Raw genomic sequence first — 24082 nt, 5'->3', positions numbered from 1 at the left:
TGGTGGCTCAAACCAGAGTAGTAACAATAGTCATGGTGAGAAATGGTCCATTTCTACTGTTCATTCCTGAAGTAATTTTACTTACTTATTTGTGTATAAACAGGGTTGGGAATTAAAATTTGCAGCTAGGCTAATATTTCTGAAATATGATGTCTGTGTGTATGGGTATAAATAAATGAAATGAAATATAACTGTTCATATGAAGTATTTGTGAAGGCAGAAAAATACCAGTGAAGATCTAGAAGAATTTTATTTATATATACAGTGACCAAAACTTAAACTTTATGGGGAAAGATGACCTGAATGAATTTTGACCTAATGTGGTTCTTTGACAGGTTTGCTGGGCATCATGTATCCTATCTATTTAAGGACTTGTATAAGGTCTAGTTCAGTGTCATTATCCAGCCTCTAATACTATAAGTCTGGTTAAGAGCTAGCTGTGGGGGAACAGCAGGTTCCCAAACTCTCCGTAATAGCGAGGCAGACCACCCAGGAAGCTCTTCTGTGCGTGAATAGAAGGCCAAACATCTAAGCTTCAAAATACCTCAGGATACAATGCTGTCAAGAGGCAATAATAGGAAAATGACACTGCAGTGAGTTGCCAAAAGTTGAGAGGCTGTACAGTAACAGGATTTACTATAAGAGGTCCAGTGAAGAACAGGAATATAAAATAGCCACGCAAAAATATGTGGCATATTTCAGGTGGATAGAATTAAATATGTTGAAACAAAGTTAACTCACATTGTTTTGGATTGTGATCCCCAGAATGCAGACTCTGAGACCAAGATTTACTCACAGGAAGTTTACCGGGGAGCCTTCGCCAGAATAACACTGGTGAGGGAATGAGGAAAGCCGCGTGGGTAGCTGAAGGTGAACTGTGATGTGGTTGCAACAGAGGCCTCTGGTGGGAGCCCTAGAGCTGGAATGGCCAGCCCTTCGGAGTTGTCCAGAACTGAGGAAAGGGAGCCATGTCTTTGCACTGCGTATGAGCCAAATGCAAGCTGCCCTCAGGATGTGGGCCTAGTCTTGGGAGAAGCAGCTCCTTGACATGGAGGGCAATAAGGATATAGCTGTGGGAGCTGAGGGATGGGTACCTCAGTCTGGAAGAGGGGATTTGGCAGCGTGGCACAGCATCCGCACACACATGCATGGCAATCCAGAGTGCAGGGTGCATAATCACACACATTAAATCACTCAATGCTCAAAGCAACCACATTTTACAGGGAAGTCTCACAAAGGTTAAATGACTTGCCCTGGGCCAAATCTATTTATAAAGGATAGGAGATCTTCAGAAATAAAGTCCTATCATGTTTTTAATTACAAATATCAAAGTTTGTTCTTATATCTAGTTTTGGAGACTATAATAAGATGAAACTTAATATGAAAAAATTTAAGGGCACAGAAAAGTATTTTATACTAAAAGATTTTTCAATGTAAGTCAAAGAACATGAAAATTAAAATGAAATATTTGTCTTACGCGAGAAGCTAATTAACCATGAAATAATCTTTATCCAATCAAAATTCAAAATCACGATTGCAGATAGAAAATCAACTCTAACTGAATTAACATTATATGTACATTAAATCAAATAAATGTACTGTTAGGTTTTTCACTTTTATAGACTTGCAAGATAATTTTTAGAATATTCACAGTTTCTATATTTTCTCAAATGTGTATTATAAATCAAACAGTAAACATGTCTAGCTTAGATAAAGTGATAATCAAAAAGCAAATATTAAAATTATGGGATTAGGGCAATGAAAAGTTAATAATGAATTAATATGTTTATACTACATATAAGAAAAAGTGTTTTAGTGCCTAACAGATGTTTTTAATTAGTATTTAACAGGTAAGGAGACAGTATGTTTTGTCCCAGGAAATGAAAATACACTTAAGTGAAAACGAATTGTATAATTGTTAAACTTTATAAGTCTAAGTGGTATCTGGACCAACAATCAAATAATGCTTAAAGCCCATTAAAAGGATAACAGAAAATGATTGATTTTAAAAAAGAGGTGTTTTAAATTTCCTCTATAAATTGAAGCAGAACCCACCATTTGGCAGATGTAAATTAAGTGACTGCCTAGGGGGTAGGATTTTAGGTGAGAGCCAAAAGACTCTGACCCCAAAAATATGTCTCCCACCAACTTGTCAATACTTGAAATTCCACTCAGAGATTTACTCCTTTATCATAATTAAAATACCATGGAGTAAATGATATTCAGCCTTATAGATTATTGATCCTTTGAGGCTGTTATTTTCAATCTCAGCTCTCTGGAATTCCTCAGCAGGCTTGGAGTGGGGCTGGTGGATGGAGGTCTATGGTCCCAAGTGGGAGAACAAACGTAATGAGTGAGTCTGTGGGGTCAGCCACCATCCTGGCTTCAAATAGGGCAGATAGAGCCTAGTTTCATTTATATAGTAGATTCCAAAAAAGAATTTTAATCTGAGAAAAATATGTTTTTGTAAACTGTCTTACCTTGAAAGAAGCTTTTGCCCTTTTCAAAACAGTAAATCTTGAAAAAAAGGTGATAAATGAGAACACGGGGCACTGGGCAGTCTAAATTGGGAGTTCAGGGAGTGAGGGTGGAAGAAAGCCAACAGAGGCTGAGGATGGAGAGGCCTGCAAAATGACCATCATAGGCTTCACAGTTAACCTGGGGGAAGAACTGCACTTTGCTGCCATTAAGCATTTAAAATCACATTTCAGGGGTGCCTGGGTGACTCTGTTGAACAGTTGACTCTCGATTTTGGCTCAGGTTATGATCTCAGGATTGTAGGACAGAGCCCTGTACAGGGCTTCCCACTTAGCAGTCTGCTTGAGATTCTCTTTCTCACTCCCTCTACTCCTCCTCACCTCTCTAAAATAAAAAAATAAATCTTTTTTAAAAAGTCATGTTTCATTGTTTTGTTATTTTTTTTGGATATTTTTATTGGAGTTTGATTTGCCAACATACAGTATAACACACCTGGTGTTATATTTTATTTTTAATTTTTTTTTTATTTATGATAGTCACACAGAGAGAGAGAGAGAGAGAGAGAGAGGCAGAGAGGCAGAGACACAGGCAGAGGGAGAAGCAGGCTCCATGCACCGGGAGCCCGACGTGGGATTCGATCCTGGGTCTCCAGGATCGCGCCCTGGGCCAAAGGCAGGCGCCAAACCGCTGCACCACCCAGGGATCCCTATATTTTATTTTTAAAGAGCTTATCTCCCATCCCATTTTTCTGTGTCTATTGACAAAGTGAAATTTCCAAAACAAGGCGAATGGTCTACAAAAATATTTTCTTTGTATCCAATTACAATTCTCACTAAGTTCAAGATATGAAAATGTTCAAAATTATCTAGCTGATGGTGGCAAGGCAAATATGCCTGTCTATCATGTCTTAACCTAAGTAATTTCAATAAGCCCTTTATACATTCAGATGTTTGAAGAAGAAATGAAATAAGGGTCTCACTTTGTCTATATTAATTTAGTGTTTAAAATTATATTTAATTGGGATTCAAGTACCAGGTATGTAGGTCCTAGTAGGTGGATATAATATGATATAATATATACAAGAGCTTGGTAAATTAAGGTTTTTGGAAGCTCCTGGACTCAATATATTTCTTTTCAAAGAAAATGAGGACTTCTTTTTGATGAGAAAAACATAGTCACATCCCCCAAATTTTATTTCACTGGGGGAAATGAAACATTTTAAGATTAAATATGAGCTAAATCATCAGACTTCTCCAAATTCTTAGCCTCAAAGATCATATTCTCATATTTGGATAGAATATATGTTTTTATGCTTTCACTGTCTTTTAAAAATATATCAAATGTGCCTATAAATTTGATTTTTTTCCTTAATATGAATAAGTATCTTGGGTAACTAAAACCTATACAAAAGTTTGCCATCAATGGCAGCACATTTTTATTTTAATGAATAACCCATTTTTTGTCATAAAACATTAATGAAATTGTAAGTATAATCTTAAGTAGGTGTAAATGTATCACTTCATTTGCACTTATTAGAAAATCTGTATTCATTTCTATGTTCAGATGATCAATTGACGCTTGATAATACTCATGGTGAGTTGGGCTAACATAGATGTCAGTGAGTAATCCAGGGGACGGGAGCATATGTAGGAAGAGAATCTCAACAACTTGAGCATCTCAAACACTCTGTGAAAAAGCTAATTGAGAGGTAAAAACAAATTAACTGCTATGGAGAAGGACAATCTCCCCGAGAGAGAGTGCGTGCCTACAGCAGTAAGGTTCAGTGGTTGCATTTAGTCTGGGTAACTGCTGGGACAGTAATCCAGCTCTGGCCTGTGGACTTTCCCTGCTGACTGCCCACCTGGCAATTCTCTGGGCACCTTCAAGGCTGTCAGGACTGCGCAAGGAAAGCTGGTCTCATTACAACCAGCTCTGCGTGGGAGCTGATGCCCCAACCAATTGCTCTTCCTGATTTTGATACAGATGCAGTTTTTCTCTTCAGCCCATCAAGGAAGGGAAGACTGTATCTTCCTGCACAGAGATTTACACCTGGCTGCAGATGCCTGTCAGGAAATAGGCTGAGGTGAATATACTGGCATTTCCCCCCCAACAGTTGAAAGATGGATGGATGGAAGGAAGGAAGGAAGGAAGGAAGGAAGGAAGGAAGGAAGGAAGAGAAAAGAAGGTAAGAAGAAAGGGAGAGAAAGAAAGAATGGAAAGTAGGGTAGAGGAGCAGTTTCAGTGCCTACTGCTAATATTTATCCCGTAAGATATTGGAAAGCATTCATAAAATCTCAAGTTTCTTTGCCTTTAAAATGAGCAGCCCAATACTTGCCTACTATGATAAAATCCACATATAAAAATTGATGATCTCCATCACATTTTGCCCAACATTTAATGAGTGTTTTTAAAATCATAATAACCTTGAATATTCCAATTTTCCCGCTTTTATCATAATTCCTTTGAAAATGAATGTCATGTTGGAACATTTTAGTATCTGTACTTATTGCATATCCTAAATTGGTTTTTCCATTGTTTATTTAAATAATGTAGGTGAAATAACAAAGCTCAAGGATTGTAAATACATATCTGGAAAAGAGCAGGTTAAATAGAAAGATAAAAATCAAGGGATGTACAATGGAAATAAGGACATAATACACACTCAGTGATGAACCTATTCAAGAAAAAATCTTGCCACTATCTTATGGATAACCTCAGTTATCTCCTTCTATTTGTTTAATTGTCCCATAGATTTCTAAATATTTATTATTTTTTTAAGATTTTATTTATTCATTCATGAGAGACACACACACACACACACACAGAGGCAGAGACATAGGCAGAGCGAGAAGCAGGCCCCATGCAGGGAGCCCTACGTGGGACTCAATCCTGGGACTCCAGGATCTCGCCCCGGGCCAAAGGCAGGGGCCAAACCGCTGAGCCACCCAGGGATCCCCAGATTCCTAAACATTTAAATAAACCTTCTACTAATTCATATGGTTATAATGAAAACTTTAAACTTATGAAAAAACTGACCATCAAAGAGAACATAAATTTCAAATGGATTCATGGTGCTCTTGTGCCACTGGCAGAGCAAATTTCAAATTCAAATATCTAAATACAAATTCAGATATCCAAAGCATAAGGAATGCTAGGAGGGTATTGCAGATAAAAGTTAGAATCTTTTCTGTTATCAAATTATCCCATTTTCTAAAGATAAACAAGCCGATGAACTAGAATGATAAAGTTGTAGTAAAAAGCTGAAAAAACTCACACATTAGTTTCATTATCTTCAAAAGATGTCATATTCCTCTAATTGTATAAAAACAATCATAGGCATGGGCCAAAAGGGCCTTACCTCTTCCAGTCCTAGAGTGCTGGAAGTTGCTGGGAGGTATAGAGAATCACAAGGGGGAAGCCAGCAATTCCCCAGCAATTAAGGAGTATTTCCATGTTAAGTATTTCTGAGAAGTTCCTTTAAAAAGTCTCAGAAGAAAGGATCTAAATCTCCAATCCTCCATTAATTCATAGTGATTTACATTCTCATTCTAAATAAATATCCACTTGCAGGACTAATTTTAAAGAAGTTCCTCTCCCCCAGATTGTATCAGCTCTAGATCTCACAGAAACTGGATCTGCCTCCACACACAGCAAATGGAAGACAACCCACAGAGCATTATTGACCAATTGTGTGTGAAAAGCACTAATTCCAGTGAAAAGACTTCCCTGTACCCATCTTCCACTCGTTTCTCCTGTGCTGTCTGCCACCCACTCACACATCCCACACTCTTGCTTATCAATTCTCTGTCACAATCACCCAACTTCCTTCTAGTTTTTCCACCCACCATCCCTTAAAGGTTTGCTAATACCCTTTCCTATCAATCCTTTCTTTCCTGCTCTCCCAGGGAAATGCTAACATTTCTGACAGCATCTCCATGGGGACGAAGAGGAGGAGTTGCAAGAAAGAACAGGACTGGAAAAGCAAAAGTCATTGAGCCATGCCTATAGCAGATGTTCTCAAAGTGGCCGGGGGTAGCAGCACTGACAGAGGATAGAAGTTTGGACTATAAGCAATAACTCCAAAAACCTGAAGGACTTCATAAATTATGGTGCATACTGAGTGTGACTACTAAAGCTAAAAACAATAATATTTCATCAACTTAAAAGGTCCTATGATTGAAGGCAAGAGAGTGTACCAGAAAACAGCAACAACAAAGCTTGCACATTGTGGTTTTGACTACATAGGGCAAATGAGTGCGTATGGAAATGATATTCAGGGGCACCTGGGTGGCTCAGTCGGTTAAGCATATGCCTTAGGCTCAGATCATGATTCCAGGGTCCTGGAATGGAGCCTTGCATTGGGCTCTCTGCTTAGCAAGAAGCTTGCTTCTCCCTCTCCCTCTGCCTGCCACTGTGCCTACATGTGCTCTCCCTGTCAAATAATAAATAAAATCTTTTTAAAATACATGCAAAAATGAGAATGGTCATATAATGAATGATGTGATTATGAGTGATGCAACTTTTTCTTAAAATTCGTCTAAAGTTGTTATGTTTTCAACTTTTTTTACAGGGAATTTTCCCATACCAGGGATGGACACCCAATATGGGTCGTTCTCAGTCCTTTGTCTTCTATGTCTGTTTAAACTTGGTACTATATTATGTCATGTAATTGCACGCATGGGACTGACACAATATAGAATACAGAAAGAGTGTGTCCTTTTGAGAGGTGACCTGCTAGTATTAAGATCTGACCAAAAGCTGCTATTTTTAAGTGACCAATGAAAGATATGATGAGGATGAGAACCTCGGTGAAGAGGTGAATACAACCATATACAATATGAAAAAACACTCCAGGGGATTTTGAATCACACCGTAGTTGAGATCCACTACTCTAGAAGATGATGACAACCACAATCAATTATTTTAGTTCTTAAAGCTGAGCCATGGATATGTGTACATACATACACACATACATGTGCATATGTGTATAAACATAGATGTGTAATATATATACATACATATTCAACAGAACTATATAGATCATCAAACATAAATAAATGATATTAAGGTAACCATGCTCCCTTCCCTAGCTCTTCCCATAATCAAAGCAAGCACTTTGCAAAATGTTGGACTAGATCTGTAACCAAGTCAGAAATCTGGAAAAAAAAAAAAAAATGCTACTGGATGATGGGAACCCTTGAACTTGATGTCTTGAACATCACTTCCTAAGCTTTTAGCTGACTAGCAGACTATGGAAAATAAATTATCATGTTTATTGTAGAGTTACATTTCCCCAAAGGTCAATTTTTGCATGATAATATCCTCATTCCAAATGCAAACGTGAGAATGTCATTTTAAAGAATTATAGATAGAAAATACAATGTTCATAATTACAATATAAAGTTTATCTTCGTAGGATAAACTTGAATAGAAAAAAGAATTATAAGATAAAGATTGATCAAAATATAATTACTCAGAATGTTATCAATTCAAATATAAATATAATCAAAAGAAAATGATGAGTTATAAGTTTGTTCCTTCGATGGAAAAGAGCCATCCATTGAGTAATTCATTTTTTTCTCTTGAAATGTGGGATATGAAATTATAAAACAACATTAACTTGACAGACTTAACAAGGGAACTCAATTATGATCAGCAGAAGTATTTAAACTCCTTAAACTTTCAGTACTTAGTTCGCTTTAACTAAGTATGAGTTTCTTTTTCTCTTCCAGAGATGCAATAGCAAAAAGTAGCCCAAGACATTTAGCCATCTTGTCCTGACAAATAACCAATTCACCTTTTTTCCCCAGTATATTCTTAAGTATTGATTTTACCAAGTGAACTCAGACATGTGTCACACTTATCCAATACAGATCCTTTTCCTTGGAAATGTAGTTTGAACATCAATCAGTCACCTGGCCTTTCACCTCTAATTCCTTTTGCCACTGTCTGTCAATTATTAAAGCCTTTCCCATTTCTCTAAATAAATTATTTTTTAAAACTGAAATACAAAGTGTTTCTGTTAAAAATATGTGTTCCCTGGAAAAAGTATGCAACATTCACATGATTAAATTTATTCGTTATAATTACTTTTCTGAGTTGAAAACTATTTAAAGTTTATAAATCCGCTTTTTAAATGCCTCTTGGTATTTTCTTTTAAAACCTACTCCCTGAATGGTAATATTAGCATAGCACTTGTAAGCCAAACTCTGGTGTGAGAAAGACAATACTAAAAGAAATTCAAGCTGAGTGGCATTGTTAGAAGGGTCTTCAAATGGAGCAGAGTGTTTTCATCTCTAGCTGAACTCAGTGAGAGTTACAGAATGACACCCACCTTGAGCTGCAGGCCTCCTGGGATAACAGTGTTTGCTGGAAGGCTTTTAATGTGTTGGTAGACATAAGAGGAGAATTGCTCCTGCTCAGCCTGTAATTGGGGGCCAAGTTTAGAGAGATGACCTCTGTTGCTTTTGATAGCTGTCTGCAATTCATCAATCAGCCTGCTCACCTGAAGGGGTTAAATTACAAGGGTTGTTAGCAAGAAGTAATTGTTGATGTCACACCTATTAGATTTTTGAGTACCTAGTTTGATGGGAGGGAAAATGACTTCAATATAGAATTTGAGTATAGAGCTATCTTCAAGTAAAGAGCCAGAAGAGCTATGCATTCCTTTATCAGCTAATTTTATTTACGGGAAAATTTATAACCTTTGCACTTCAGTAATATGGAAAAGAAAGCCATTTACAATTGATGAATAAAAAATGTCTCTGGATATGAGAAGAAACATGCACCTGACAAGTTTGCAAAGGACTTCTAAACTGCTTAACAGAATAAAATCTTCCTAAGATTTCAATTAATCCAATATATGTACCAATGACAATATTTAATTTCATTATATGAACACTGCATTGTGCAAGTTTATGTTTTCTCTAATAGATTGGATTCTTACACAAACACTAGTTGATATATGGTAGAGCAAGAGAGATTAAAAGCAGAAGTTCACTTTATCTATGGCCCTTTAAAGTTATTAAATTAGACTCATTTAGAATTATGAATGACCCCGAATAGAACATGGGCTTTTTGAAATATTAGGTTAAAAATCATTGCTCTTCCACTTACTGACTGAGCGACTGTGAACAAGTAATAAAACCCTCATCTGTAATAAAGAATAATAATATCCTTACCATACCAAGAATTAAATAAGATTACAGAATGAATGACACCATGTCTAACCTATAGTAATGTGCCTAATATATATTAGGTTATTATAGTATTTTCTTTTTTAAATCTAAGTGTTTTCTGCATATCAAGTTACAGTTGTTTGTCTTGGTCTATGTTTTCTATCCCTACCCTTATTTCACATAAAGCAAATAAAAATTTTAAACTATTTGCTACCTAAATTCTCCATCTCACTTCAATGTCCAAGGTAAAAAAAATGGGAAATCATTCTCCAAGAGTCTCTGTTGTACAGATACCTCATCCTCTTTTTCTCTTTTTCTCATAAAAATATGGTATTTGTCCCTGTCTGTCCAACTCTGATGTTAAATCCATGATTTCTATCCCTTCTACAGAGGATTCAGAGAAGTCAATGAAAGCAAATTTGTATTATTATCCATATAAATTGAATATTAATTTTTCTACTCTACCTACTTAGTTCAAGATTATACACACACACATACACACACACACACACACACACCTCAATGACATTTAACTTTCCCCAGCAACTTTAAAAGCATGATGTGCATATAAACAAACTAATTTAAATGATTCTGATTTTTCTTTGGTATTCCATATCTCTCTTATTTGTCTCTATGTCATCAATCATCTACTTCCTTTAATACTTTATTTTTTTTAATTTATTTTTATTTAAAAAAAATTTTTAAGTAGACTCCATAACCAGCACGGAGTCCAACATGGGGCCTGAACTCACAACCCCGAGAACAAGATCTGAGCTGAAATCAAGAGTTGGATGTTTAATCAGCTGAGCCCCCCAGGAGCCTCTCAACCAGTCCCTTTGAAAAAAATCCTTCTCTTAAATATAGCATTGGCAAACTTTTTCTCTAAAAGAGATAGATAATATTTTCAGTTTTGTGGGCCATAAGGTTTCCATAAAACCTGTTTGACCATGCAGTTGCACTTTGAAAGAAGCTAAAAACAACATGTAACAAATGGGCATGACTGTATTCCAGTAACACTTTATTCAGAAAAATAATCAACAAATTGGATTCGGCCCTACAGCTATAGTTTGCCAACCCTTCTTCCAAATTCATATATTTCTTCTCCTTCTTTGCTTTTCTTATAAGTAATACTCTGGTCCAAGCCCTCATCTTTTCATCCTTTACCCCAACTTAAACACCTACTGAGTGGTCTCCCTGTTCCTGGTCTCTCCACCTCAAATTCATCCTGCCACCTCCACCAAATTAATCTATGTCCAATTGCATTTTGAACCCTCCAGTTGCTCCCTCCCAACTTCGTCAGCTTGGTATTCAAGATTAAAAACCTTTTCCATTTTTTGGAATGAATTTCTGTGCTTTCCATAGTACTGTTAATGCTACTATAAAACTGTAACATTTAAAATACAGAAATGATAAATGATCTAATATTAGTCAATATTTCCAACCTCATCCTTGCCATACTATCTTCCAGTATTATCCTCAAAATGATGGATAATAATATCTATCATACCAGAACTGGAGACCAAACAAGGCCAAGTGACTTGCTCTTATAGCTGTCTGACAAAAAGAAAGGACTTAAATAGACTCCAGATGCCATTTCTGCAAAGCACTGATCCTCTCTGAACCTATGCTCAGCCCCAGCATCATATGATTCAAAAAGATAGAATTTATGTAGTCTTTAAAGTATACTAAGTATCATGCAATGTATTATGCTAGTCAGTAATTCTGCTCCTTCGATTTTATGTACTGTACTTTGTACTATAGTGAGCCACCAAAAAAAAAAAAAAAAAAAAGGAATTTTAGGCTTTGATTTGAGAACCTTTTTATACATGACTGATTTTACTGTCACAATCCATAGCCTTTCACAGATAGGGGATTTCATGTGACATCAGAAATCAACCAACCATACAATTGATGATGTCATTTGCATTCTAAAGGGCTATTGGTTAAAAGTTTTATTTCCTATGAATCTTTTGTTGCTTCAAAAAATTTCTCTATCATTTTTGTTATTTTCAACTGTCCCATGATTATCTATTAATGTATGTGAAGTATGATTACATCAATTATCAACTTTTTATTAAAATAAAACTATCCAAAAAGATGTCCTAGCAAAAATTAACATATCTTAAAATAGAAAAAAATATATCAAGAATCCTGACATTTTGGTAAAATTTCCATCCAATTATACTAAAACTTTGTTACTTTACATATTCATAAGGTCTTTTATCCTCAAAGTGCTACATTTTGTTCTCAGTTATTATGAGAACATATTACCCTTAAAGATAACCCTACACATGATATAACTCATGTACCAAAATTGGGTAGGTAATACAATAATCCTGAATTATTTTACATAATATGATTTTTTTCAAATCACAGATGTTGCTAGAAGGGGAAAAATGCTTTTTAAAATTCTTCATCATGAATCTTTTTTTCCTGCAAATCCTTTTTTCTCTCTCTCTCTCTCTACAAAGGCAATGTGAATAGGGGTAAAAGAAGACAAAACTTGACCTTTTGTGATCCCAGCATTAATGGGTCTGTTCATAATTCAATCTATGTGTGTGTGGGAGCATCCATGTGGAAACATAGAGGCCTGAGAGACATAAAGCCTTTCCCTTTAAACATTATCTGACCCTATCAGTCCCATTCACAAAAGAAGGCTTACGTATGCATATGTTGAAAAAATGCACCATCTCATTGTGCAGCAGAAAGCCTACACATTCTACTCTTCATTCTCCGTGGAAATGCAGCACGGAAGTGACACTTGTACAGAATTTGGGAGAGTGACAAATGAGCAGAAGGTAGCAAAAAAAAAAAAAAATGAGTATTCGATCAGGAAAAAGACCAAACTTCTGAAAGAATGCAAATGCACACCTGTCTATAAACATAGACAGAGGTTTTTGCTGAAAAACCTACACTGGGTAGTTTGGTCATGTTTTTATGACATATTTACATAACCTTTGAATTTATTCTCAAGATGATTTAGAATTAGTATAAAATATTATTCTGTTTCTAATCATTCTAAAATGTATGCACATTGAAGTTATGTGTTCTAAATTACACATTCTGTATATTGTACTTTGGCTGTTATGAATGATACTTTGAGGAGCTCCTGGTTTTTCTAATGGTGAGTTCAGCTCTTGGCCTGATTGCTACAGGGCCTTGAGTCCATCTATTTTAGTAAGGAGGACTCCAGAGAACTTTGCACCAAATTATCACTTGAAATCAGCACAAAAGGTGGCAGCCTCTATGCTGGGAATGGCATCTTGGCATGCAACACACAGGGAATGGACTTAAAGCTAGGCCACTGCTTAAACCTAAGACCAAGAAACTTTGTAATTTATGACATAATTAAGAAGAGCCAGAAAGAGGGTAGGGAGATGAAAATGGGTATCTTAGGGACGCCTGGGTGGCTCAGCAGTTGAGTGTCTGCCTTGGGCTCAGGGCGTGATCAAGGGGTCCGGGGACTGAGTCCAGCATCAGGCTCCCTGCAGGGAGTCTGCTTCTCCCTCTGCCTATGTCTCTGCCTCTCTGTCTCTGTCTCCCAAGAGTAAATAAAATCTTTAAAAAAAAAAAAGAAAATAGGTATTTTAAATTTCCTAAAATCTCTTCTTTCTTTCAGGCCCAAGGGTACAGTGTTTTTCAGTGTAAAAAGAAACATAACCCAGATTTGGTGACAAAGATTAGAAAAGACATGAGAACCTATGAGCAAAGTTAAGTATCTCTTGATTTAGAAAGATGGGCTGCAATGTAACTATTAGGGAACTTGAAGTGTGTACCACCTTCTATTCATACCACTTCAAATACTCCCAACTTTTTAATAGTTTCTAGAACCCTTCTGAGAGAGAAGATACCTCAAAAAGAGATTGATCTTGTTTCCAGCCAGAGGTCCATCATGTGTGCCACCTTTAAGCCTATTCAAGAGTTTAACATTCCCATCCACTCATGGAGGAAGGGGCAATTAAAATAGAGACTTTACAAAGTTTTTAATTCCAGTGAAGCTAATATACAGTGTTATGTTAGTTTCAGGTGTGCAATATAGTGATTCAACAGTTCCATATACTACTCCATGCTCATATGGTAATCACAATCTCCTTCACCTAAAATAGAAACATTTTAAATGCCTTTATAATACATCTGGCAATAGGGTTATGTTGATGGCAACAAAAATAATGTCAACTTATACTTTTTGAAGAAGCAATGAGACTGTGCTCCACAGGCTTCTAACTACAGGAGCATAATGAACTAAAGGTCCCAGCTACTGTCCTCTGAAACCATCACGAGGTTGGCACCAATAGCTGAGGATACTGAGGTAGGTCTAACTTAGGGAGTCACAGAACTCCTCTGAAGGACAACTTAGGTCAAGGATACACCACCAGCTTCACCAAACCTTCCTTAGACTGCACCACCATCTAAGATGCTTCCCTCCAGTCTTCCCTTCCTTTCTCCTTCACTTGTGTCCAAGTCTGCATTTTTTTTTTATTGGAGTTCAATTTGCCAACATATGGCATAACACTCAGTGCTCATCCCATCAAGTGCCTTCCTCAGTGCCCGTCACCTAGTCACCCCCACCCCCCACCCACCTCCCTTTCCACCACCCCTTGTTCATTTCCCAGAGTTAGGAGTCTCTCATGGTCTGTCTCCCTTTGTGATATTTCCCACTCATTTTTTCTCCTTTCCCCTTTATTCCCTAGTCTGCATTTCAATCTGACACGTCTCCCAGCCTTACCCAGAGCTCTCTCCATTTTCTCTCATAAGCATTTCTTCTTATACATTACATACATATTTAATACTATCTTGGTATTTACTTTTCAGAGAACTTGGAATAACTTTTAAGCCAACAATAACAAATTACCTGCACATTTCTAATATGCCATTTCCAAAAAGTGGTTTAATATACAACATACCACAAAGTAATCTTATGATATATACATTATTATTCCCAGTTTTCATGTGGAAAAATTACATGAAATAAGACAATATTTTAAGATAAAACCACAGACAGTAGAAATCTAAATCTAAATCTTAGATTTTGTCATACTTAGTTTGGGTTTGGAAATATATTTAGAAATGCAATATTTTTTGTAAAAAATATTCATAATTGAGTAATCCCCCCAAATTTTTCATTTCTCTTCATCATCAGGATTTCACATTTCCGTATATGAATCAGGGCCAAAACTTGCTGTCACTTACTTTTCTTAGCCAAACCTCTAGAAATTACACAACAGGATTAATATAATAACTTTCAAAGTAATGTCATAGAAATAATTCCCATACTGTATAGAATATATTTAGACTATTACATACATACACACACACACACACACACACACATCATAAAACATATTCCCTTTATTGTATATTTGATTCCTTAAGCAAACAAGAGACATTTGAAGCTGTAGCTGATCAAGCAAATATGTGACCAAGTAAGGCACTATATAGGAAAGGATATGGATATATCCTTGAAGGATATATCATTGAAGGATATGGATATTAAATAAATATTAAGATGGTAATAAGAAGAAGTATCAAATAAACATAAATACTGTTGGATTTTCTAGAAAAGATAATTTTTATTTCGTGTTGCTAACAAGATGTCATTGAAATGATATATTTAGCATAATGATAATTTTCTGGGGTCACTTCAAATTTTTCCATTCCATTGAAACTGGAGTTCAAAGAGAACTCCAATATCAAAGAGAAAAATAATATAGAAAGAGAAAAATATCAAAGAGAAAAATAATTACAATATTTAAAAGGTAGAAAATATCAAATCTTCATTTTTAGATTATTTTATATTTACTTTCTGATAAAAATTTGTTATTTTGGACATAATTTTAATGATACTAATTAGAGATATTTAAAGTTGACCATACCAAAGTTATATCAATATAACTTTCCAACTGTGATAACATTTTCCAAATGAGTAGAGGGCAATACTTTTTAAATTTCTAACTAAAAATCTAGTCTTTTAACTTGTTAATATTAAGTGGAATAAGTGAAAATTGTAACTTAAATCTTTACAATTGTTATTTGCTATACTTGTAACCCATTCAAGCTGAATTTTTCTTTTTTTTTAAAGCTGAATTTTTCTTATGAAATATTCCCTGCTGAGATTACCAATATATGTTTGTAATGTAGTCTTTAAAACTAGACATATACAAGTCCCAAAGATTAATATGGTCTCTAATACAAAGACTTGAATTCACTCAGGAAAATCTGACACATTGTACCTGTTCAATTTTTGTATCATAGTTAGCAGAACAGATGCAATCATAATGATGAGAAAATATTAAAAGCCCAAAGCTTGGATAGATTTCCTTGCCAAAATGTCAAAAGAGAATTACATGAAAGTTTAATTTTTAAATAATCACATTACCTTATTCTTTAAGTTGATTATGATTTTATTTACTGACAATGGTACATGGGAATTAGTAAATTCATGATCTCTCCTCAGAAAGATTAAATGCTTTTGCATTCCAGGAAACTACATAAAAGTCATTTTCTTCTTTTGTCTAATACCAATTTTGTATTATTATTTCATTTATGGAATATGCTGTCAACCTCACAGCATGAGCTTTAGAGAGAAGAAGCTTTGCTTTAATAGTTCTTCATTACAATATTGCCTACAGAAGCTTATGATTAGCTCACTTAAGCTTGACATTTGTAAACTACAGTTTTTTCTTGGTAAGAGATAGCATTGTTGGCTTTTCTAAAATTTAGAACAACAATTTAATTCCTAGAAACTCAGAAAATAAAAATAAGATTTAGTACTTATTCAAAGTTCAATAAAATGTTAATGCTTTTATTATGTTAGCATGTTTTATAATTTCCAGATTCAACCTGCATGTAATAATTTCCTAATTTAGGAAATTTATGAGAAAGTTTTCAGAAATATTTTTCAGAAAATTACAATATTTATTCTTTCAAGCATATAATTCTTTTTCAAGCTGCCTATACTAATAAAATGATTCCAGTTTTAACCAATCTTTTTCATTTTGTTGCTATCAGATAACTATAGTTGGTTCACTATCAGACTCAAGTAAAATATGTTGTAACTTTGAAATTAGCACTCATTGCAGTTTTATAATAGTTTAAAAAGTAAGTTTCTTACTTCTTCTTGTGCCTTATGGTATTCTTTTGCTGTCATTGAAAGAATTACTTTTTCAGTAATTTTCTCTTTCTGTTCATCTACAGCCAGGTTCAACTAGAAAAAAATAAATAAATTGCATGAAAATCGGCACTTACTGACACTTAACTGCAACATTTATTCAAATAACCAACTTAGCATAATCATGGAAAGTGATTTAGAATTAATTTGGCCCATATTTTTAGGAAAGAAACTCTACTTAGGTTAAGTAAGTTGAAAGTACATTTTTATATTTAAGACATTTAACACCGAATCTTTCACTTCCACTTTTACTGTTTATCAGTTTACTAAAATATGATTTGGAAGGGGATCCTTAATTGCAGACACTTGACACCAACAATTACATTTTTATTTTATCAAAATAAGCATAGCAATTTTAAAAATTAGGCTGATATTTCCTATTAAAATTTCTCATTGTCAGTAGGGAATAAATTGGCTGCTGTTACATCAGGATAAAACCAACATAAACCAAAAGCAAATATCAATTCAAACACTTTAGAACAGTTCAAAATGATTTATAATATTTCATGACAAGAAATAATGTATCTTAAATACCTGAACAGTTACCTGCAAACTGATCCATTTAGAAAGCCAGATAAAGGTCTTCAATACTGCTGCTAACCCATACGTTAATAAAAGGTGAATGTGGTCCATTCTGTGTTGTTGTTTTTTTTTTTTATAAATAGTCCCCATTGAAATGAAATGCTATTTTCAACTACGGAAAAAGCTGAACTCACACAATAACATTCACTCAGCAAACTGGTATTAATAGAAAGAAAGAAAATAACAGCCTAACACAGAACCTTCTGAATTGGAATATTTAACAATTCTTTAGCAATGGACTTGTCATGTTGTATCTCCCCATTGAGGATAAAGAATGAATAATGACCATGTGTTTTGTTTGTTTTGTTCATGTTGTTGTTGCTTTATTCTTTTTTTTAAAGATTTGTTTATTCTAGAGAGAGCACAAGCAGGAGGGGCAGAGGGAGAGGGAGAAAGAATCTCAAGCAGACTCTGTTGCTGGGCTCAATTCCAAGACCCTGAGATCATGACCTGAGCCAAAACCAAAAGTGGGAAGCTCAACCAACTGTGCCACCAAGGCTCCTCTGTTGTTGTTTCTTTAAATCACGTTTCTCTGTTGTATGCCTGGCAAGTCATGTTTGAGTTAACATAAATCTTTAATCCATATCCTGTCTGAAGATCCACTCTTATACTTGAGATAAAATGGGGGTAGGAGCCAATAATATGGTTTCCTCAGTTTAGTCATATATATATGCTATAAGAATAGTATCAAACCAGTGAACTCTTCATCCACTGACATGTGATACAGCTCAGTATATCAGAGATTCTGTCTTGGTAGCGGGGACAGGCCCAGGAATCTTTAGATGATTCTGATGATCATAGATAAGGAATTGGCAAACATCTGTAGAAGGCCAGAGAGTAAATATTTTAGGCTTGGGTGGGCAGGGATACAGTCTCTGCTGTAATCACTCAACTCTACCTTGCAGCATGGAATAGATAATACATAAATGAATGAGCATAGTTCTGCCTCAGTAAAACTTAAACAAACAAGTGGCAGGCTTAATTTGAACAGAAGGCAACATTTGACAACCCCTGTCCTGGATTACGAACCACTCAAAACAAGTTTGTTAAAAAATAAGCATAAGCATCATGTAATCTACAACATGATGACCATAGTTAACAATGCTGAATTGTATATTTGAAAGTTGCTAAAAGAGTAGAAAACATAGAAAGTAGAAAGTTGCTATGAGTTCTCATCACAAGGAAAAACATTTTTTCCCTGTTTTTTTGTACCTATATGTGATGATGGATGTTAACTAAATTTCTTGTGGTAATCATTTCACAATATATATGAAGGTCAAGTCATTATGCTGTGCACCTTAAACTTACACAATGCTATATGTCAATTACATCTCAATTAAATGGGAGAAAATACCATGTGAAATTGTTCTTGGGATCATTCTCCCCAAAGAATTATTTTCCTGTTCTGAAGTAATATAAAAAACATATTATAAAACGTCAAATATACACCTCATGGATGCCTACATGTAAACTGTGGTACAACATAGTTGTGTCAAGTCTCTATGGCTATTTCTCTATAGGAAGATTCTCATCTTAGGAGATAGATGTGAAGGAGAGGGTACTGGGAAATATTCACCAAGCTCATCCATTTCTTACAAAATTAATCTCCAAATGCACAAACATTCTAAGCAGATCTTTTTTGAAGGGAAGCAAAACAAAACAAAAACAGAGCTACTAAACTCTTCGGTGCCTCAGCAGTAAGTCAGATTCTAATGAGGTCTCCCAGGGCCATGACATTTAGAACTGCTTCCAAGCAACTCTTTAAAAGGTGGGAATTCTTTACCTTTGAAAGCATCACAGTTGGGAAAATCAGCTCCATTCTAATATTCAACTTCTAAAGAAGCACTATACTAATCTATATAAGCTGAGGTCAAAACATATCAAAATTATTGGAAAACATCATATGCATACCAAATAGAGAATCCAGTAAGATACAGAGAAATAGTTAACAAAATATAAGGATACAGACATGGGCCTTTTCTGGAAACAGACCAGCCATTCCAAAAGAGAGAGAGATTTTAATATAATCATTTAAAGAACATTATTGAAAGTAAAAGGTCAAATTAAGAGAGTGCATTTTCACCCTGAGATATTAATAAGATGCAGTGCTAATAGCATCTCTCCCTCAAGTCCCATGTCATGATAACAATCACTTTGAAGGAGACGATCCTGTTTCTTCATTATGACAAAACTATGTGTTTTTGATTTGCTGTTCTTATCTGACAGTTATGAAATAATTTTTGCTAACGGATTAAATATTTCTGAGGTTAATTTTTCATTTATAAATAAGGTAGAAACTTGAAATTAAAAATAAAAAACAAAGGTTTCATGCAAAGTGAAATAAGTCAGAGGAAGACAAATACCATATTATCTTATTTACACATGTAATCTTTAAAAAAAACCCAAAAAACAAAAATATTGAGTTCATAGATAGAACAGATTGATGATTGCTGAGGGACAGAAGTGGGAGGTGGGTGAGACAGATAAAGGAAGTCAAAAGATACAAATTTCCAGCTATAAAATAAATAAGTCATGGAGATGTAATTAATGTATAAGATGGTAACTATAGTTAATAATACTGTATTGCATATCTGAAAGTTATTAAGAGAGTAAATCTAAAAAATTCTCATTACACACAAGAAAATTGTAATGTATATGGTGACAGATGTTAACTAAACTTACTGTGGTAATCAATTTATGATATATACAAATATCAAATCATTATGTTGTACACCTGAAACTAATATGTCAATTACACCTCAATAAAAAAAAATAAACAGTTGGGCAGCCCGGGTGGCTCAATTCTTCTCAGATGGTTTAGTGCCATCCTCAGCCCAGGGCCTAATCCTGGAGACCCAGGACCTCCCTCTGCCTGTGTCTCTGCCTCTATCTCTCTCTCATGAATAAATAAATAAAATTTTTAAAAAATAAAAAATAAACAGAAAGATGGCTAAAATTTGCATGTAACTATGAAAACCCAAATCTCTACCAAATAGGGAAGTGTAGGGATGCCTGGGTGGCTCAGTGGTTGAGCATCTGTCTTCAAGCTTAGGTGGTGATCCTGGAGTCCCAGGATCAAGTCCCACATCGGGCTCCTTGCATGGAGCCTACTCCTCCCTCTCCCTCTTACTATGTGTCTGCCTCTCTCTCTGTGTCTCTCATGAATAAATAAATAAAATCTTTTAAAAAAAGAAACAAATAGGGAAATCTTACTTTGTTTTAACTTTATATTGCTCCTTTTAAATGTAATAAAGTACCCATAAATATTCATTGTGCACATCAAAATCTAAAGCTAAAGCTAAAGAGGAAGATTTGATTTACTGTTTTTGTTGCAAAGATTTAAAAAATATGTAATAAATATTAGCTATCCAAGATCTGGTTAAAGCTGGTCTTATTCAATATCAATAGTGACCAGAATAGAACCATCAGGAGACAAATGAAAGACAGTGGCAGAAATCGAAAATAACAACAACAACAACAACAACAAAAAACCAAGAAACATAATGGCTCTGTCAAAGAAAACTAAACAAAAAGTGCTTTCAAAAAATGGTTTGGTTAGAGAAATAGGATTAAAAAGAAGTAAGTTTACCTCAAACAATCTGTTTAGGAACTAAGGAAAAAGTCCACAGAAGTATACCTGAAGCCAGAGGTTCAATGAAATGATTTCTAGCAATTGTTACCTTTCAGACCATATGTATTTTACATAAAACTTCTAATGCTAGGGTAGCAGGCACCAAACTTTCTCTAAGCCCTAGAGGGTCATAGTTTAGTAACATATAGTTCTGCATAATATGTATGGCCCATTGTGATTATAATAACAAGTGCTCATTTAAGGAGTTTTTAAAACATTTGCTGGCTCAGGAAGCTCAACTATGGACATCCTAGAGAGGACAGCAGGCTCAAGACCTCCTGCTGCAGAAATACAGACAGAACAGCAGTGATCTTCTTTTGTGCATATCATTAACAGTGCATGGCTTTTTCTTCTTTTTTTTAACTTCCTCCCAAATATTTTAAAGTATATTTATAAAAATCATAAAGCCTAACTGCATAAACATTTTACCATGACAGTAAGATAAAATAAAATCTATTTTATAGGAGAAAATAACTCTCAATGAACTCTAGCACCCAATGATTAATATCTTTTAAAAAGGCACAACTATCAAACAAGCTGGAATGTACTGTCTACTAAATTCATATTGACATTCCAGATAGGTGCTAACCAAAGAGTTCAACCATACTCTCAGTGCCCTGCATTATAGTTCTGCATGTATTTTTCTCTGCATTCAGAAGAACAGCTAGTGATTCAATGTGAAATATATGATATGTGTTATGTATAATGTCCTTAATAAATCAATGTAACCCAACAAGAAAACTGAATCTCTATCAAAAACCTAACTTTTTGACCAGTAAATTGCTTTAATAATAAATTATTTGATCCATATTTTACATGCAGATCAATACAGGCAATACAGTTTAGCATAAACAACAGGACAATCAACCTTCATATATATTGACAAGTTTCCCAATGGTCTGTTAATATACAAAAGACTGGGACAAATTACTTATTTATATATACAAAACATGGTTATAAAGGCCAGCTGCAGGTATTTTTTTGGAAAGTGCATTTTAATAAGGTCCTATTCATTTAGGGAACAAATGGGGAAGAAGTAGTTTGCACTACAGAGTTTAGCGCGAGAGCTTTCTCTTTTTCTAACCACGAAATCAATCATTTGTCCAGACTGTGGGAGTCAGAGTTAGTTACTGAAAAGAGCTCCGTATATAAACAAGTCAATAACTCATTGTGTGTTATTGTCGAGCTGAAGAAGTCGGCTTTCAAAAAGCTGCCCCTGCTTCTCTCAGAATGAATGTCACTGTATTCAGGGACTGGGAGAGAGTCCTTTGTTTCCAGCCATTGCTGACTGCCATTTATGTATGGGAACAGGAGGTGGCTGCTACGAGTGTGGGGGAAGCCACTATTTGGTATCATGGATGTCCAGGAAAAACCCTGAATTTTGTCAACCAAAATCATTTGTGTCTGAAAATGCATTGATGGAATTGATAAAGAATGGCCATACACACACAAAAAATATTTGGTAAAGAAGTTAAATGATAATAAGTCTGTATCATTTTAAATTGGGTCAGGCTGATGTTTTTGGTTTCCTACCTGTCAACGAAGATGAAATGAAAAATATAGGCAATGATTTGAAAAGTTTGAACTTACAAAATCGAACTGATGAACAGGTCAACATGTCAAATAAATACTATCTGTTCAGGCCATTAATATTAAGGATGACTCTTGGTACTCTCAAAGTGTGTGTGTGTGTGTGTGTGTGTGTGTGAATTTCTCTAAGGCATGATTTTATGTGCTCAATATTTGTGATAAGTTAAGGAATGTGAACTATTTTTACTTAAAAATTAATGTAAATTTCCTTTAGAATGGAACTGAACATAAAATTCATAAGATATAAATATTACCATACTCTTTATTGCATCTTAATATTTTTTTAAAATTTTTAAAAATTTACTTATGATAGTCATAGAGAGAGAGAGAGAGAGAGGCAGAGACACAGGCAGAGGGAGAAGCAGGCTCCATGCACCGGGAGCCCGACGTGGGATTCGATCCCGGGTCTCCAGGATCGCGCCCTGGGCCAAAGGCAGGCGCCAAACCGCTGCGCCACCCAGGGATCCCCTGCATCTTAATATTTATTAAAAACCTACTAATTTATTCAAAATCAAACGAGGAACTGTGAAGAAGCACCAGACCAGGATTCAAAATTTATAATTACATCGAGCAAATAAAAAATACATGTAGATCTGTTAATAAATGGTCATTTGGGGGGAAAGAGGATGGTCTCTGAAATATTAAACAAAAGCTTAGTTCTTATTTGGATGAAGTTGGAGTTGTATGTAAGGAGAAAGCTGGGAGCCTAGAACTGACTCCTACTGACCTCATTTCTCCTCACAATTTAGAAAGCCACAGTATTAAATAATATAATATGCTTCCACATGCAACAAGTGTCCTAGACATTTTGCTACATACGAATTGGTTAACAGCAAAGTGAGATATGATTGAAGAGACAGTGGAAACAATAGAAAGTAAGAAACAATGTGTGCATGCCACAGACTATAATTAATTGTCAAATGGAGGTATAAACAGTACAATCTACAAGTACAAAAGACAAAAACGTTATTTAAGGTAGGAAAGAAAAGGCACAAACAATGGGTAGTATCTAGCTAGGAAAAGAAGTGATAATATAGGAAAATATTATTAATAAATATTAATTAATGTTACTGATTATACATGAATTACACGATGAAATTTGTTCTAATTACAATTAGTGAAGTGGCTTGACATGGCTTTGGGAAGATTGGAGAGGATACAAGCCGGGCCTTAACGGACTGGCAGGGCAGAGAAGGCGGCGTAGCTGATCCAGGTGAGTCAGGCTAAGGCAATGGTTCGACTGGAAGGGATGTTTCATACTGGGGAACAAGAACTAAGATGCCTACTGTGACTCCATACATAATCGATTTCTGAATGTCATTATAGACTATACATGCAAAATGCTAGGCTTGTAATGTGGGTATAATGATAACTTTATATAACTCGGTTCTTTGCTTTGAGTTTCTACATAACTCAGTTCTTAGCTTTGCCTTGGCTCAGCCCCATCTTCTCAAG

General features: G+C 35.1%; 1 protein-coding gene across 23 annotated transcripts in view; it reads right to left on the bottom strand.

Moving 5' to 3' along the window:
* Positions 1-24082, bottom strand: part of DCDC1 (doublecortin domain containing 1) — a 482774-nt gene that overhangs the window by 257390 nt on the left and 201302 nt on the right. For all 23 annotated transcript variants that reach the window (XM_038563136.1, XM_038563134.1, XM_038563146.1 and 20 more), the window contains 2 exons: positions 16768-16860; positions 8813-8983 (listed from right to left, as the gene is read on the bottom strand). In XM_038563136.1, the coding sequence (XP_038419064.1) occupies positions 8813-8983; positions 16768-16860 (264 nt within the window). The remainder of the gene's footprint in view (positions 1-8812; positions 8984-16767; positions 16861-24082) is intronic.

The sequence above is a fragment of the Canis lupus genome, chromosome 18 (genome assembly GCF_011100685.1).
Source record: "Canis lupus familiaris isolate Mischka breed German Shepherd chromosome 18, alternate assembly UU_Cfam_GSD_1.0, whole genome shotgun sequence".
NCBI classification, from domain to species: Eukaryota; Metazoa; Chordata; class Mammalia; order Carnivora; family Canidae; genus Canis; species Canis lupus.
The sequence above is the reverse complement of the archived record's forward strand: the minus strand, read 5'-3'. Positions and strand labels throughout refer to the sequence as shown.